The sequence below is a fragment of the Rhinopithecus roxellana genome, chromosome 13 (genome assembly GCF_007565055.1).
Source record: "Rhinopithecus roxellana isolate Shanxi Qingling chromosome 13, ASM756505v1, whole genome shotgun sequence".
In the NCBI taxonomy this organism is placed as follows: Eukaryota; Metazoa; Chordata; class Mammalia; order Primates; family Cercopithecidae; genus Rhinopithecus; species Rhinopithecus roxellana.
The window spans coordinates 12,100,011-12,114,785 of NC_044561.1; the positions used below are offsets into that span (position 1 = coordinate 12,100,011).

General features: G+C 39.0%; 1 protein-coding gene across 2 annotated transcripts in view; it reads left to right on the forward strand.

The window, feature by feature from the left end:
* Positions 1-14,775, forward strand: part of GRK3 (G protein-coupled receptor kinase 3) — a 171,847-nt gene that overhangs the window by 100,117 nt on the left and 56,955 nt on the right. For both annotated transcript variants that reach the window (XM_010375592.2, XM_010375593.2), the window contains 3 exons: positions 7,115-7,216; positions 9,448-9,522; positions 13,226-13,287. In XM_010375592.2, the coding sequence (XP_010373894.1) occupies positions 7,115-7,216; positions 9,448-9,522; positions 13,226-13,287 (239 nt within the window). The remainder of the gene's footprint in view (positions 1-7,114; positions 7,217-9,447; positions 9,523-13,225; positions 13,288-14,775) is intronic.

The window sequence follows — 14,775 nt, forward strand, 5'->3', positions numbered from 1 at the left end:
CAGAAGGATTTTACTCAGTATAAAGTGACCTGATTATTTCAGTCTGAATCATAATCAGGCCTTTTATCTGGATACGTATCACAGCTTGATCTGTCATAAAAAATTTCTTTCTTGTGTTTCTAAAAGCTTCAACTCTCCCATTTCAGCATTTACTAAGTCACCTTGTCAAACACAGGGAAATCTCCTTTAGCAGATAATTTTTGCTGGGTTGAAACAGATGGGCAATCTACTTGTGGTTATTTCCTAAGTACTTATTGCAGATACGGTGGTGATTGCTGCTGATGCGTTTCCATTTGAACTTGAAGCATTGGTGTTTCTCTTAGCTGGCGTCCTCCCCAGCTCTTCTCACCTCTCTTCTGGCTTGGCACATGGTGGGTCTGGCTCATCAGATGATCCCCTTGGAGGATGCTGCAAAACTCCTCAGCAACCTGCTCTGTGTTCTTTCACTGAAGATATCCTCCACTCTTGGGGCTCAAGTGCATTTCTCTAATTAAATTAGTGCAGCCTTTACACATTGAAGTTACCAGTAATTCTTCTCTGACCCCTCATTTTTGTCAGTTTAGTAATTTTTCTTTAATTTCTGCTTGTTGATTTGTGACCCCAATATCTAGAAAGCTCTCGTCAGGTATCTTGAAATGTACATTTTGTACATTGTTTTTCCACTTCCCTGTGTCCCCAAACAGTTACCCATTTCTCATGTGAAAGTTCTAACTGCGTATCCTGGCATTCAGAGTAGCTTTACGTTACTTATTACCTACCTCTCCCTGTTTATTTTTCACTATCTTCTTACACAGAATGTCTACATTGGCCAAACCTGACTAACCGGCATTCCCCAAATCCAAGCCTGTTCTTTTTGTTACTTTACTGTGTCCTTTCCCCAGCTTAGAATGCTGCTTCTTCGCTTGTTGGAAGCCTAGCTTTCTGTAAGGTCTAGTTCAATATGGAAAATTTCTACATTTTCTAGCAAGTCTGTGCAGCTGTTTCCGTCTTCTGTGATGGCTGACTCCTCTGATTCTTACACTGTTGTCTAAGGCTCATGTCATGCCTACCACGTGCCTGCTGCTTGTGTGTGTGGTCAGCATTTGCATCTCGACCATTATTTGACTCATCAGCAGAAGACCTAGCTAGGATCTAGGTGCAACGGTGCCTCTCATCTGCTGTGGCATATGGGGCAAATGATTCCCTGAAGTATCTACCTTATATCAGACCCTGAGCTTACAAATGCAGACTCTGTCCCTGTACTTGAGGCTGTCATAGTATGAGGGCTTCATATCTGAGCTTCAGTTACCTCATCTATAAAGTGAGGCTAGTCATTGTCTCCTGCTCACTTCACAGGCTGTGAGGTTCAAATAGGACACCAGGTGAACAATTGCTTTCAAAACCATAGTATCTATAATATGCTGTTCCGTTCTGTGCAGCATAGTGGTTCAGAGTTCTAGGTGCTGAACTCTGACTGCCTGGATTTGAACTCTACTACTTACTAATTGTGTAAACTTGGGAAAGCTTTCTCTACCTGGGATTCCTCAGCTAAGAATTGGAATGATTGTAGTACCTGTCTTGTAGAGTGGTTGCGTGTATACGCAACACACATAGGACAGTGATGCCCCACAGTTACTGCTCCGTGTGTTGATTTATATACTTCTTGTTCCAGTTAGATTTTGAGGCAGCTTATAAAAACATGTACATTATACCTAGATTTAAAAATAAATAATGGAAAAGAGAAAATAAATATTATTCCAAGGTAAAGTTACTATATAGATTTTTTTCACTGGTTCAACCAATATTTATTTATTATTTTTAAAATTTCGAGACAGGGTCTCACTCTGTCACCCAGGCTGGAGTGCAGTGGTGCAATCATGGCTCCCTCTAGTCTTGAACTCCTGGGCTCAAGTGATCCTCCTGCCACAGCCTCCTGAGTAGCTTAGATAACAGGTGTGTACCACCACACCCAGATACTTTTTTTTATTTTAAAAATTTTTGTAGAGATGACGTCTCACTGTGTTGCCCAGGCTGGTCTTGAATTTCTGGCCTTAAGTGATCCTCCCACCATAGCCTCCCAAAGTGCTGGGATTACAGGCATGAGCTACTATGTCTAGCATAACCAATATTTATTAAACACCAACATCATGCCAGACATTGTTCAGATGAACAGATACAAAGAACGTATCTCTTTGAGCTTGTATTCTGGTTGAGAGAAACAGACAATAAACAAATAATAAATAAACAGGAAATGTACCCAGAAGTAAAAACTGCTATGTAATGACTCAAAACCTACTCAAAACTCGGCATATTGTATTGTGACTTTGGTGACTACTTTAGATTGATGGGTCAAAGACTGTCTAAGGAGATGACATCTCAACCCAGGTTTGATTGTTAAAGAGGTTGGTCTTTTGAAGATAGAAGCTGGGTGAGCGGGAGAGCATTTTAGGCTCAAGTCATGGCCAAAACAGAGCCCCTAACATGGTAGGAAAGAGCTGGGCATGTCTACGGAACCGAAAGAAAACTAGTGTGGTCTGGTTGTACTGCATGAAGAGAGGGGCAGGTAGTGTGAGATAAGATCAAATTGAAGAGAAAGGCGGAGTTCTGGGGTCCAGAATAACACATTTACATTTTATTCTAATGCCCGTGGAAAAATTAAAACAGAGGACTATTAGGTGTCATGTTTTATAAGTATCAGTTAGGTCACGGTAATTGATATGATAGCTTCTACATCTCTTTTGATTTTATATCTAGTTGTTCTATCAATTGCTGAGAAAAGGGTGTTAAAATCTTCAACTCTGATTTTAGAATGTCTGTTTCTTCTTTTATTTTGACCATTTTCTCCACATTTTTTGAAGCTCTGCTATTGAGTCCATAAACATTTTTGATTGTTGTATCTTTCCATATGAAATGTCTCTATCTTTGGTAATATTCTTTGTCTTGAAATTGACTTCACTGGATATTAATATAGATGTAGACACTTCAGTCTTCTTATGCTTACTATTTTCATGATATGTCTTTTCTTATCGTTCCACTATCAATTTGTTTTTATATATAAAGTGTGTTTCTTTTAGACGGATATAAAAGTGTCTTGATTATTTTTTCCCTCATTCCGACAGCTTCTGCTTTTTAACGAAGTAATTTTAGATATTGTATTTATCCTTTGTGGAGTTTGCTGAGTTTCTTGAATCTGTAAATTTATATATATTTTTCTTTACCAAATCTGGGAAAATTAGGGGCCATTACTTCTTAAACGATTATTTTTCTACCTCAATCTTTCTTTCCTCTTCTTTTAAGACTGATTATATATATGTTTGATCTTTGGATATTATCTATCCTATGTATCCTGGATGCCCTGTCTGAGTTTTCCCCCAATATTTTTTCTTTCTTTTCTTTAGGTTGGATACTTCCTATGAATTTGCCTTCAAATTTATTGGCATTTTCTTTTGGCATCTCTAATCTGCTGTTACGTCTATCCATTGAATGTTTTATTTCAGATACTCTATTTTTTACTTCTGACATTTTTATCTGGTTCTTTTCATAGTCATTTTCTGCTGCTATTTCCTATCTTTTTATTCATTACATGAATATTTTCTGTTAACATCCTTTCTGTTATGTCCAGTTATAATAGCTGCTTTAAAATCCTTGTCTGATAATTCTAACATCTGGGCTATCTTAGATTGGTTTTCATTGATGGTTTGTCCTCTTGCATATGGGTCACATTTTCTGTTTCTTCATCTGTAGAATAATTTTAGCCTGTGTCTTGAACATGTGATTGATATATTGTGGATACTATAAACTCTGTTATGCTCCTGCAAGGGATATGGATTTTTTCATTTGTTTGTTGAAGAATACAGTTAGCTTGGCTTACTCAGACTCTGAGCCCTGTCCTCTCTGCAGTGGGGGAAGATGAATCTTGTTCAGTTCTTTAAGGCTTAGCTAGGCTGCTTAGGGTCTGCCATGCTCATGTGTCATTATGGGGCCCACCAGGGATTTTGATGGGATTTATATGTAGAATTTTGGAGCTTTCCTTCTGTGGCTCTTTATTTTCCTCCAGGTTCTGTTGGATGCCCTTTTCCATTCTCTGCGTACCTTTGGTGACTCTTCAGTGCTTATTGTTTGTGTGTGTCCAGAATTGTAGTTGTTATCTCAGGAGGATTGTTCTGTTAGGAGTTAATTGGTTCTTACCAGAAGCAGAGCCTGAGTTTGTGTTATATTTTGAATGTAAAGCAAACATGATTTGCTGACGAATTGGATGTAGGGGGTGGTGGTGGCAGGGGCGTGGCGAAAGAGTGGAATCATGATTATTCGTTTTTTGGCTTAATCAACTGGGAGGATGATTTTACTCATTTTTGCGATAAAGAAGACGGGGAGAGGAGCCTGTTTGGCTGGAGTACAGAGGATGTGGAAGTTAAGGGTTTCGTTTAGACGTGTTAAATTTGAGATGCTTTCTAGATATTCAACTGGAAATGTCAAATAGCTAGTTAGATATTTAGTATTGGGAGCTCAGGAGTCCTAGAGATCCAGACTTACTCATCAGAATATAATTGATATTTGAAACCATGGGACTAAATGGCTTTACCTAGGGAGAACTTAGCTGGTAAAGAAGGGGTGCCCCCAGCACCGTGCTCTGAGGCAGTTCAGTATTTGGAAGTCAAGCAGAGGAGAGGAACTACCAAAGGAGACCAAGAAAGAGAAGCCTGGAGAGGATAGGTCACAGAAGTCAGAGAAGAATGTTTCAAAGAAGGCGTCAGTGGACAGCTGAGTTGAATGCTGCTGAGAAGTCAATAAGGTGAAGAACGAAAGAGAGAGCGTTGGATTGGGCCAGGCAGAGATGACTTCACTAGACCATGTCACTGCAATGGTGGTGGAACAAAGGATGGACGCAGAAGAGGAGACTATGACACCTGTGGACCAAAAGTGCTTGCTCTTAGGGCTCAGGTTATTTAGGCTTCCAGTTCAGCTGGAAGCTGTGTAACCACCAAAGCAGAAAGGGACCACCGGTCTGTGAATATTTATTATTGATGATAATGTTTCTATCCTGCACCAGGGAAGACTTTTCACCTTGAACTTAGACCTTTCCCCGCCCAGGTTACCTGGACAACCAAACTTCCGGGATCAGAGATGGCATTTGCTACATATATGCTGCAATAGGACATCTGTTTAGAGCTATTGGGAGTCGACTGCGTGGTCTTTAATCAGTGGTCTTACTGATTATAGAAAGTGAATACCAAATTACAGCCACAGATGCTTTAGGCTCTTACTTTGCCTTCTAAGAGCTACCTTTTCTGTTGCTCAAGTTGGAGCTTAGAAGGCACAAGGCTCTTAGTAAAGACAGTGTTGTGGTTCAGAGCATCATTTACCCAGAAATGATGGGATTTGACTGTTCATGGGAAGGAACTTCCACAGAATGAGCATTTGTTTAACCAGGTGTCAGTTTGCTTTGTAGGTTTCTTGGAACATAGACTTAAATTTCATTACACTTGTTTTCAAGGATCATCATTCCATGAAGTCTTATTATCTCTTGAGGTTGTTCTTATGTAGAGGCAGAAACTTTTGCCTTTGGTTTAGTTATAGTCTACCATTTTATCCTAGCGTTCTGGCATTAACCTTTGGATTTGCCTAAAGGAAAATACAACAAAAGGAATCAACCAAGCCAAAAATCTTTGATTTATTTTCCAACTCTCCTTTGCAGCTACCATATTCACATCTGGTATGGCGCTTGAACGTGTTAGACTTGTTCTCCTGAATTGACTGAGGATGATTAAGCCCTGGTCTTTTGGCTATGTTGACATTACTGGACTGATTCTTCGTTAAGATGGTCTTCTCCTGTGGGATAGAGTATCAGCCTTCCCCAGCCTGCCTGCCTTTATGTCAGGTTTTATTGTCTTTTTCAAGAAGACTCCATGTGAATTTCAGCCATCACAGTGTAACACTGATGATCTTTCAGGACAGTTAAGATGTTCCTGGTAATTTCTCAGCGTGTGAACCATATGGGACCTCAGTGCTTCATGTACCCTTTTTCCCTCACCTGCATGACTGTGCCCTTATCTTTATTAGGAATCTAATAAATAGGATATGCTGGTTTTGATTTCAAAACTGTGAAGGCCATACTATAAAGTAAAAGGTAACCTTTATTTCTGTCTAGTTGGTGCTCTCTCTCATGGGCGTAATTAGTGCCAACTTTAACATACCAAAATAAAGAGTGCTCAGGTCAATATAGTAAGTGGATAACTGTTAGAAACCTTCTTTTCCAAAAGTAAGTCATATGTACTAATCAGTCATTATAGTGAGGATCTTTGTGTCCGTCTCCCTCCGAGCTTCATAGATCATCTATGTTTTCATTCTCTTCTTGTCTTTTGGATTAAAAGTATTTCTGTAAATAAACTGGGAACAATTCTGAGGTCCAGGACCTTCTGTTACCAGGTTAGAGCATTGGGAGCCATTTCCACATAAGGCAAATATTTGTAAAGCACAGTCTCATTATTTAGTCATTTTTAACACCAGCCAGGTTACCTTTCCTGAATACAGCAAAGTACACGATTTGAAGTCACCTGCCTATTAATCCTTTTATAGTGCACCTGAGGTTCCAACCTGGAAAGCCAATGCTTTCATCTGTGGGTTAATTCCTTTCTATAATACTTATTTGCTTTAGTTGATTTTTGAAAAATCTCTTTGCAGGAATTCTGGCAATATATTTTTTTCCTCCTTGTAGTTTTGGAACACTGTAGTTGAGTGAGAACATTCCCTATCATAACTCCTAGAACTGAATTACAGCCAAATTGAAATGATTTGTGCTTTGGAGAGGAGAATTGGCAAGGATGCATGGTCTATGGCTCGTGTATTGTAAGATAATTGTAACCATGGCAGTGTGTGTTTCCTAATATTATGTTTCTACATTTAAGTGATGAGAGTCGTCATAGGGAAAAAATCCACTTGTATGTTTCTAGTTGAATTTAAATTATTCCAACTTCATTATTACAACATTAGAAGTAGCTGTTTCCTGTGGAATAGCTGGTTCAGTAATTTGCTTTATCTCATGTGCAAGTGGTTTCTGCCTGGGCCAGTAATATATTTTAATAAGGCAAGTTTCCAGGAAGACATAACCTAACTATGATAACTTTAAAAAACCTAGATAAAAGAGTATGAAAAACTTGATAATGAGGAAGACCGCCTTTGCAGAAGTCGACAAATTTATGATGCCTACATCATGAAGGAACTTCTTTCCTGTTCACATGTAAGTATTTCTTCTAACTCTGTTACTTTAGTACTGATGAATATGGGACCATGTTCAGTGTTTCCAGAATGAAAATAAAACAGTAGAAAGGTGTTTACAATTGAAAAATGCATGCCCGGGATGGAACCCATTTCTTCTGCTTTGTCATTTGTTTCCTGGTAATATTGGCACGACGTGTGTTGCTTCATGTAAGCTTAGTTCATTTCCAAAAGCTGATACTTTCACTGCAAAAATCAATGAAATAAAATCGCTAATTTACATCAACTGAAGAAAAAGTTAGTCTCAAATCAAGACATTCTGAAGGAAATTAAGCTTTGTTATTTTAAAATGAGCTATACTTTAACAATTAAGCTAATCAACTATTGATAAATATACATTTTAAATGGTCTCTTTGAATGAATAAGCTGGCTTATAATCATTATGTTAATTTTGTCCATTAGTAGTTAAATAGCAGTTGTAATATTTTTTTTTCTTTTAAATCTAACTTGGTCATTAGGATAAACTAGGTTATTAGGAAATTATTCTACCAGGAGTAACTGGAAGAAGATTTATCATGTACTATCTCTACAGTAGGAATGTTTTCCAAAGTGCGGCCTGACAGTCCTGGCCTGCTCTGTCAACGCAGTAGCCACTAGTTGCACGTGGCAATTTACATTTAACTTTAAATTGACTGAAGTCGGCTGGGCGCGGTGGCTCAAGCCTGTAATCCCAGCACTTTGGGAGGCCGAGACTGGCGGATCACAAGGTCAGGAGATCGAGACCATCCTGGCTAACAACAGTGAAACCCCATCTCAACTAAAAAATACAAAAAATTAGCCAGGCGAGGTGGCGGGCACCTGTAGTCCCAGCTACTTGGGAGGCTGAGGCAGGAGAATGGCGTAAACCCGGGAGGCAGAGCTTGCAGTGAGCTGAGCTCCAGCCACTGCACTCCAGCCTGGGCGACAGAGCGAGACTCCGTCTCAAAAAAAGAAATTAAAGTCAAATGGGAGTAAAAATTTAATACCTCAGTTCCTTATGAGCCACCTTTCCAGCACTCAGTGGTTACATGGGGCTAGTGGCTTTTGTACTGGATGGCACAGATACACAACCCTCCCATCGGCGCAGCAAGTCTTATTGGACGGCACAGGTCGTGGTCATGGTGTATTTTGGTGCTTCTGTATTCACTGTTTATTTACAGTTCCTACTGACATTTGCATAACTGTGGCTAAAGAGGACATCTCTTTCTTGTGGCATGCACTGCTCTGTTCCTTGGACCCACCTGGCTTGGTGAAGAAATTTCTGGGCCTAGGACTAATTGTTGCCACTCCCTGCCTTGCTGCCTCAGTAGGGAAGGACTGAACGCTTGAAGAATGCCAGATGTTCAATGGGAAAGCCTCCGAAAACTTAGTTTTTATGTAGTTCAACAATTTACAGGGTGTTTATTCGTATGATGGTACTTTTAAGCCTTTCTTCTTATTGTGCATTATTAAAGAAGACACAGTTTGAAGTTTGGAGTGGGGAGGATACCCTTTTAATTTTTATCAGTGGAAGCTCCATTGTTTTTGCCCTCGCTGGGGTTACAGTAAGACTTTCCTTAACTTAGAGCCTTTTACCATTATGGCTTGACTTTGTAATCCTGACATTAATTCTTAGGGGTATTTTTGTGTATTTTCTCTTATTTGGTAGAAATTTTACATTTTTACAACCCCATTATCAGTTTGTTGATGGATGTATTTAGGGCCCAAATAATCCTCCCGCCTCAGCTTCCAGAGTAGTTAGGACTACAGGCGCACACCACCATGCCCGGCTCATTTTTATTTTTATTTTCATGGAGATGAGGTTCCACTATGTTGCCCAGCCTGATCGCAAACTTCTGGGCTCAAGTGATCCTCCTGCCTTGACTTCCCAAAGTGCTGGGATTACAGGCATGAGCCAGTGCACTGGCCTGATAATAGGATTCTTTACACTTTATTATCAGAGTGATCTTGAACCCTTCTGGAATTGCATAATATCAGCCCCTACATGGTCATTCTTCTGGACATGTAGCTAAGAACTGGATGCCCAGAGGAACAAGCACTTGCTGGGATTGCCTGTAAATACTCAACAGATTTTTAAAGAGTGTTTGTTAATATAATTACCATAGGTTACTGTTTAGGAATTGCTGTGCTAAATTTATCTGTTGTGATATTATATAACATACACAGATTCGTTACATCTTATTGTTAAAAAATATTATTTATGACTTTTGATAGCCTTTCTCAAAGCAAGCTGTAGAACACGTACAAAGTCATTTATCCAAGAAACAAGTGACATCAACTCTTTTTCAGGTAAGTTAAAATGATTCCAAAATAAATAGATAATATGTGCTTAACATTTGGTCTTGGGGACATTCTTTTTGCATGTGCAATTACACTAGAGGACTTGCTTTGTACAGACTGTGTTCTAATCTGGAGCTTTGTCTGGGACAATGTGAGTTTATTATCGCTCGCCTTCCCATTGCAAAGTGTCCTCTTACCAATGTGCTTCATAAAGCCTTTTCTGAAAAAGGCCACCGGAGCTTTGCAGTAACATTATGTTCTAGAAATCAGTCAAGATAAGACATCAGAAAGTTTTTTTTCCCATTTGACATTCTAGCACCTGTGATGAGCAAAGACTCAACAAGATTTATTTTATAGTGCCAGGCTGTTGATACTTGCTGTGATTATCCTCTAGGGGAAATACGATTTATTTTCAAGATTCAGGAGCAAATGTTTGAGTGATCTTTGAGTCACGGGAAATTGTATTTTACCTTGGTTGTTCATATCTTGAACACAATACAGTCATATAGGTTTAAATGACAAGACTTGGAAAATCAAATTCCCCACTAATAGGCCTGTATATTTGGCATTCTTTAGATGAGGTGGTTTCACTTCCTCCCAAAAGCCTTTTCCATCCTGTGTTTTTTATAGAGGTGGCAGTGGTTTACAAGGACAGTCAGATTCTTCAGTGAATAAGTGCTTTTCATGTTTCTGTGAATTACAAGAAATAGAAAAGAATGTCATTGAGTAATATATTGGTTTTAATAAATGAAAATAATCAACTCATCTTTTTCCTGGATAACTTGATCATTTAAAGGGAGGCAAGTTGACTTGGCATTTTATGATAGTGCTTATGCAAAACGAACTTGATTATTCAGCAGAGCAAATGCCGATTTGGCTCTTAGAGCATTTAGATACTAATAAACTGGGTGTTACCTTTCTGTGACAATAATTAGATGGACTTTCGTAAAATGTAATACCTGTCTGGATAGTAGTGGGCTATAAGCTTGGGTTATGAAATTCATTGACCTGACGTGGCTTTGAGTCCCAGGACCGTAGCTGGAGGAACTTGGGTAAGCTTCTCCACCTTCCTAACTTCAGTTTTCTCATCTGTAAAGTGGAGATGACACTGTACTCTCCCTCAAAGGGAGGTCTTGAGGATTCAGTGAGAAGGGTATACACGGGATGCTTTGTACGAGGCCCGTCCGTCACTGTGCTCCACAAATGTTAGCTATTATCACACATCTTACAGTCAGAAAGTACAATGTCAATATCTGCTTTCTGTTGTCTCCATGATACTTGAGTGTCAGAATTTCAGTTTTCATCAGACTTTGCCATGGTACGTAGACAGCCTCATGGTCAATTACATTTAACATTGCTAAACTATACCTCATAATACATGGGTGTAATTTTAGCTTCTACTACAACATAAATAACATTGGAAAAAAAATTGTTCCAGTAGAGATACAAAGACCACTAGAATTCTTTTCATACCTTCAAAAAACACTCAATTTAGAAGCAATTTCTTTCATATATCTTTTAAAAAACAGTTTACTGAGTTGTTTTGTTCATTAAAAACATAGTCAAAATAATTTTCTGGCTAAATGGATATAGAATGTGTATTATTCTTATTTCAGAGGTGAAGAAAATATTATAATGTTTATGAAAATAGTGTCTTAATACAATTGTATGTATTCTGTACCATCAGAGCATAATGACTAAGTGTAAGTGAAAGGTATATGTCTGAATGTCCTGTTTACAGAGGTACATTAACCAATAAAGTCAGTTGAAGTTCATAGTAAAACAAAACTTTTTAAAGTAAATACAAATGCTTTTTATTCAGTTCTTTTTGTTGTAAGATTGCCTTTGGAGGTAATTGCGTGCGTAGGTCCATTGGTGGCGGGCTTGGGAGTGGCCCTGGCTTGTGCTTGGGCCCTGAGCTCGGCTCTCAGCATTCTTAATCTTAGCGAATTCTCACGACAGCCTTGCAACTTAGATACGACTGTTCTCTTTTACAGATTAAGGGAACTGAGGATCAGAGAGGGAAAGTAGTCTGCTCCTGATCTCACTGTTGAACTCTGGCTTTCATATGCCTTAGCAAGCCTGCTGCAGTTCCTTCTGTTGAAAAGTGGCAGCGTGGTAGATTCTGTGTAGTCTTAGAAATTCCCAGTGACACTCTTCTTTCACTTTATTAGCAGAATGTAGGGATGTTTGATGAAATATGAAAGAAAAATATTAATTGACATAATAGCTTTTATAAATAGAAAAATCTGTGATCTATAAATGTAGCCTTTTCTTAGATCTTTGAACATTTGAACCTATTTCATCTCTTGACTCTTTTGAACCTCTTGAGACTTGTCGAGGACTTGGCTAAGATAGATGTTGTGTGTTTCCTGGAATCGTAGGATTTCAGAGCTGGAAGGAACTTCAGAGAGAGATAATTTAGCTTCCTCTTTCACCACGAAGGGGACAAAGTCCATATGGTTTTCGCAACTAGCTCTAGTGCCTTCCCCAGGACAGGGATAGTTCTGCAAGTTGGCGTAGACTGGCTCACCCCCCACCACCACCCCCTACCCCGTGTTGCCCGCCAGGCTAGCGTCCTTTCTGCTTGCAGGAAGCAAGGCTCCCAGAAGGACTGCAGCTGCCTCCCAGCTCATGTTTGGTTCCTGTGGCTTCTGCAGACTTCCTATTCTCGTCGCTTGGTTTGTACTGTTCCATGATGTAGTTTTTCTTTTCCTTTTTTTTTTTTTTTTTTGTAAATTTTCAGAATGATCTATGAAGACATAAAAAAAAGTTTAAATTTGGATCATTCAATGAACTGAGGGTGCCAAAATGTTTCCTAAAACTATCTAATTGACTCTGGGCTGAACTGTGAAATATTGGCACTTTATATTTTTATAGTTCTTGATTTTAAAAGTTCATCACATGGGAAAGGAAAGCTGATGCTGTTTCTTCAGTAATGGGTAAAGTGGCCTGAAGTTGAAGTAGATGGTAGTTGTTCTCCAGGAGGGCAAGAGCGCTGTGTATGTGAACCAGGAATCCTCGCCTTGACCCCAGTTTAGTCATGGACCTTCTCAGAGACCTTGGGAGTGCACTGCCTGCAGTCCGGTAGCCTTACCTGCAAGATGAGGAGTGAGACTGGATCAACTCTCCCTTGTGGTTATCTCTATGACTCTAAGAGATGGAAAATCAATAAATAAAATAGCTAATTAAAAAAAATTTCACTTCATGGACCCATCAGCTTTGAGTTTTTAAAACTCAGTGCAAATTACAGATGCTTGTATTAGCTTACAAGTTGTGCCACATAACTTGTGGGGCCCAGTGCAACGTGAAAATGCAGGGCTCCTCATACAAAAATGATTAAGAATTTCAGAAATGGCAACAACAGATCCTTAAACCCAGCACCAGACTTTTCCGAGTCACACCTCCATGAAGCAAGCCCTGCTCATGGAATAAGTGTCTGTAACTTGCCAGGAGTCATATTAGGTTGTAGGAATATAGTGGCAAACAGGGCAGACCTGTCTGTGTTGTCTTCATGGAATCAAGTGGTATAGATAAATATTGACGAATCCATTAGTGAATATTAGACAAGCACAGAGAAGGGCAGGTACCAGGCACGATGCTATGGGGAGTACATAATTGGGAACTTCGCTTAACCTGAGTCTCATTGGTTTGTGTTTTTTTGATACGTTCCGATTCATTCAGTGTGGAATTTCTTTTCCATCTCTTCCAGCCATACATAGAAGAAATTTGTGAAAGTCTTCGAGGTGACATTTTTCAAAAATTTATGGAAAGGTATGAAACTTTATGCATGTATACACACAATTTTTTGTTGTGTATGTGTACCTCATCTTATGCCGTAAATGCTGACCTTAGAATGTGTGTTAATCATTCAGCAAGTATTCAGTGACCACATACAATGTGCCAGGCTTTGTGTTAAACTGTTTCCTCAGTACTTTACATTATAACTTTAGGGTTTGTCTATCTTAACATCTCTTTGACCTTCAATTTCTTAGCTTCAATATAGTCTAAAATATACACTGAGGAACCTCAATTTTAAAAAATATCTTATCGGGAGACCTTTGCTAATAATGCAAACTTGACTATAATTTATCTGATTCATTTGCTTGGATTTTGGAAACATATCTCCCAAAGTAGGACAAGCCTGAACTTGTTGAAAAGTGGCAGCGTGGTAGATTCTGTGTAGGAGATTTATGTAGGATTAGAATTTAAGGACATAGGTCAATGTCTGTTTATGATCGTGTACATCATTAAATACCTAATAAATATGTCCCTTGGTTACTCAAACTATATGACATGTTTATCATATAATATTCTGAAACTTTTTAGTGACACCTATAAAAATGTACAATTCATACGCTTTTCAGGCACCTACTGGTCAATTCTTCAGTTTTTGAGTATGTCTCTGTGACAATGCACCACTGAAATTGGACCTTCTAAAACAGAATCTGCATTGACACTGACTTTACGTTATCAGCTTGGCTAATTTCTAGACAATATACATGATGATTATATCTCATGCTAGAGCTTTCTGCAGCTGCTCAGTAATTGCACTTTAAGAACAATCGCTACTTTACTGTAGTTTTCTTCTCCACAAATTCACAGAATAAAGCAATGAAAAAGAAAGTTGTGCTGCAATTCTATTGGAGTTCAAGAGATAATTTTATCCTGGAGTAGAGTCAGTATGTTGGGAAAGTAATATTCATACAAATGACTGCACTCTTCTGAGTAGTAGCAGAAACTTTGCCAAAAAGCGCCACCATCAAGCGGAAAGGGTGGGCTGCTGGCTCAGGGCCGAGTTGCAGCCAACTCCTGAGCCATCTCCATGGCTGTTGGTCCTAAAATCTGACCTTTCCCAACTCTTGGGTAAACCTAACTTTTGTGTGATCCTTAGGGGAGAAGGGAGAGAGGGGAAGGTAATTAAAAGTGGGGATGAGGTTCTCCCATGGATATTTTATAACTTTGCCATGCATCCTTTCGCTTGAAACCAGGCTCACAGATAGTAGTGATTTTCGCTCCTTGAGCCAGTCATTTCATATGCTTGCAGTAAATGCAAATGACGCTGTTTGCATTTTAGGCAAGCAGGCACACGGGATTTTCTGCAGCCATTACAATTTTCTATAAATAAATTATTTTTAAAGTTGATGTGTTAATTTCTATCAAATTAGAAAAAAAAATTCATGTCAGGTGATAAATTTGGAGCTTTGATTTTGAAAAGCACAGGGACTCCATCAATATGGTCATGTAGCCTTTGACCTCATT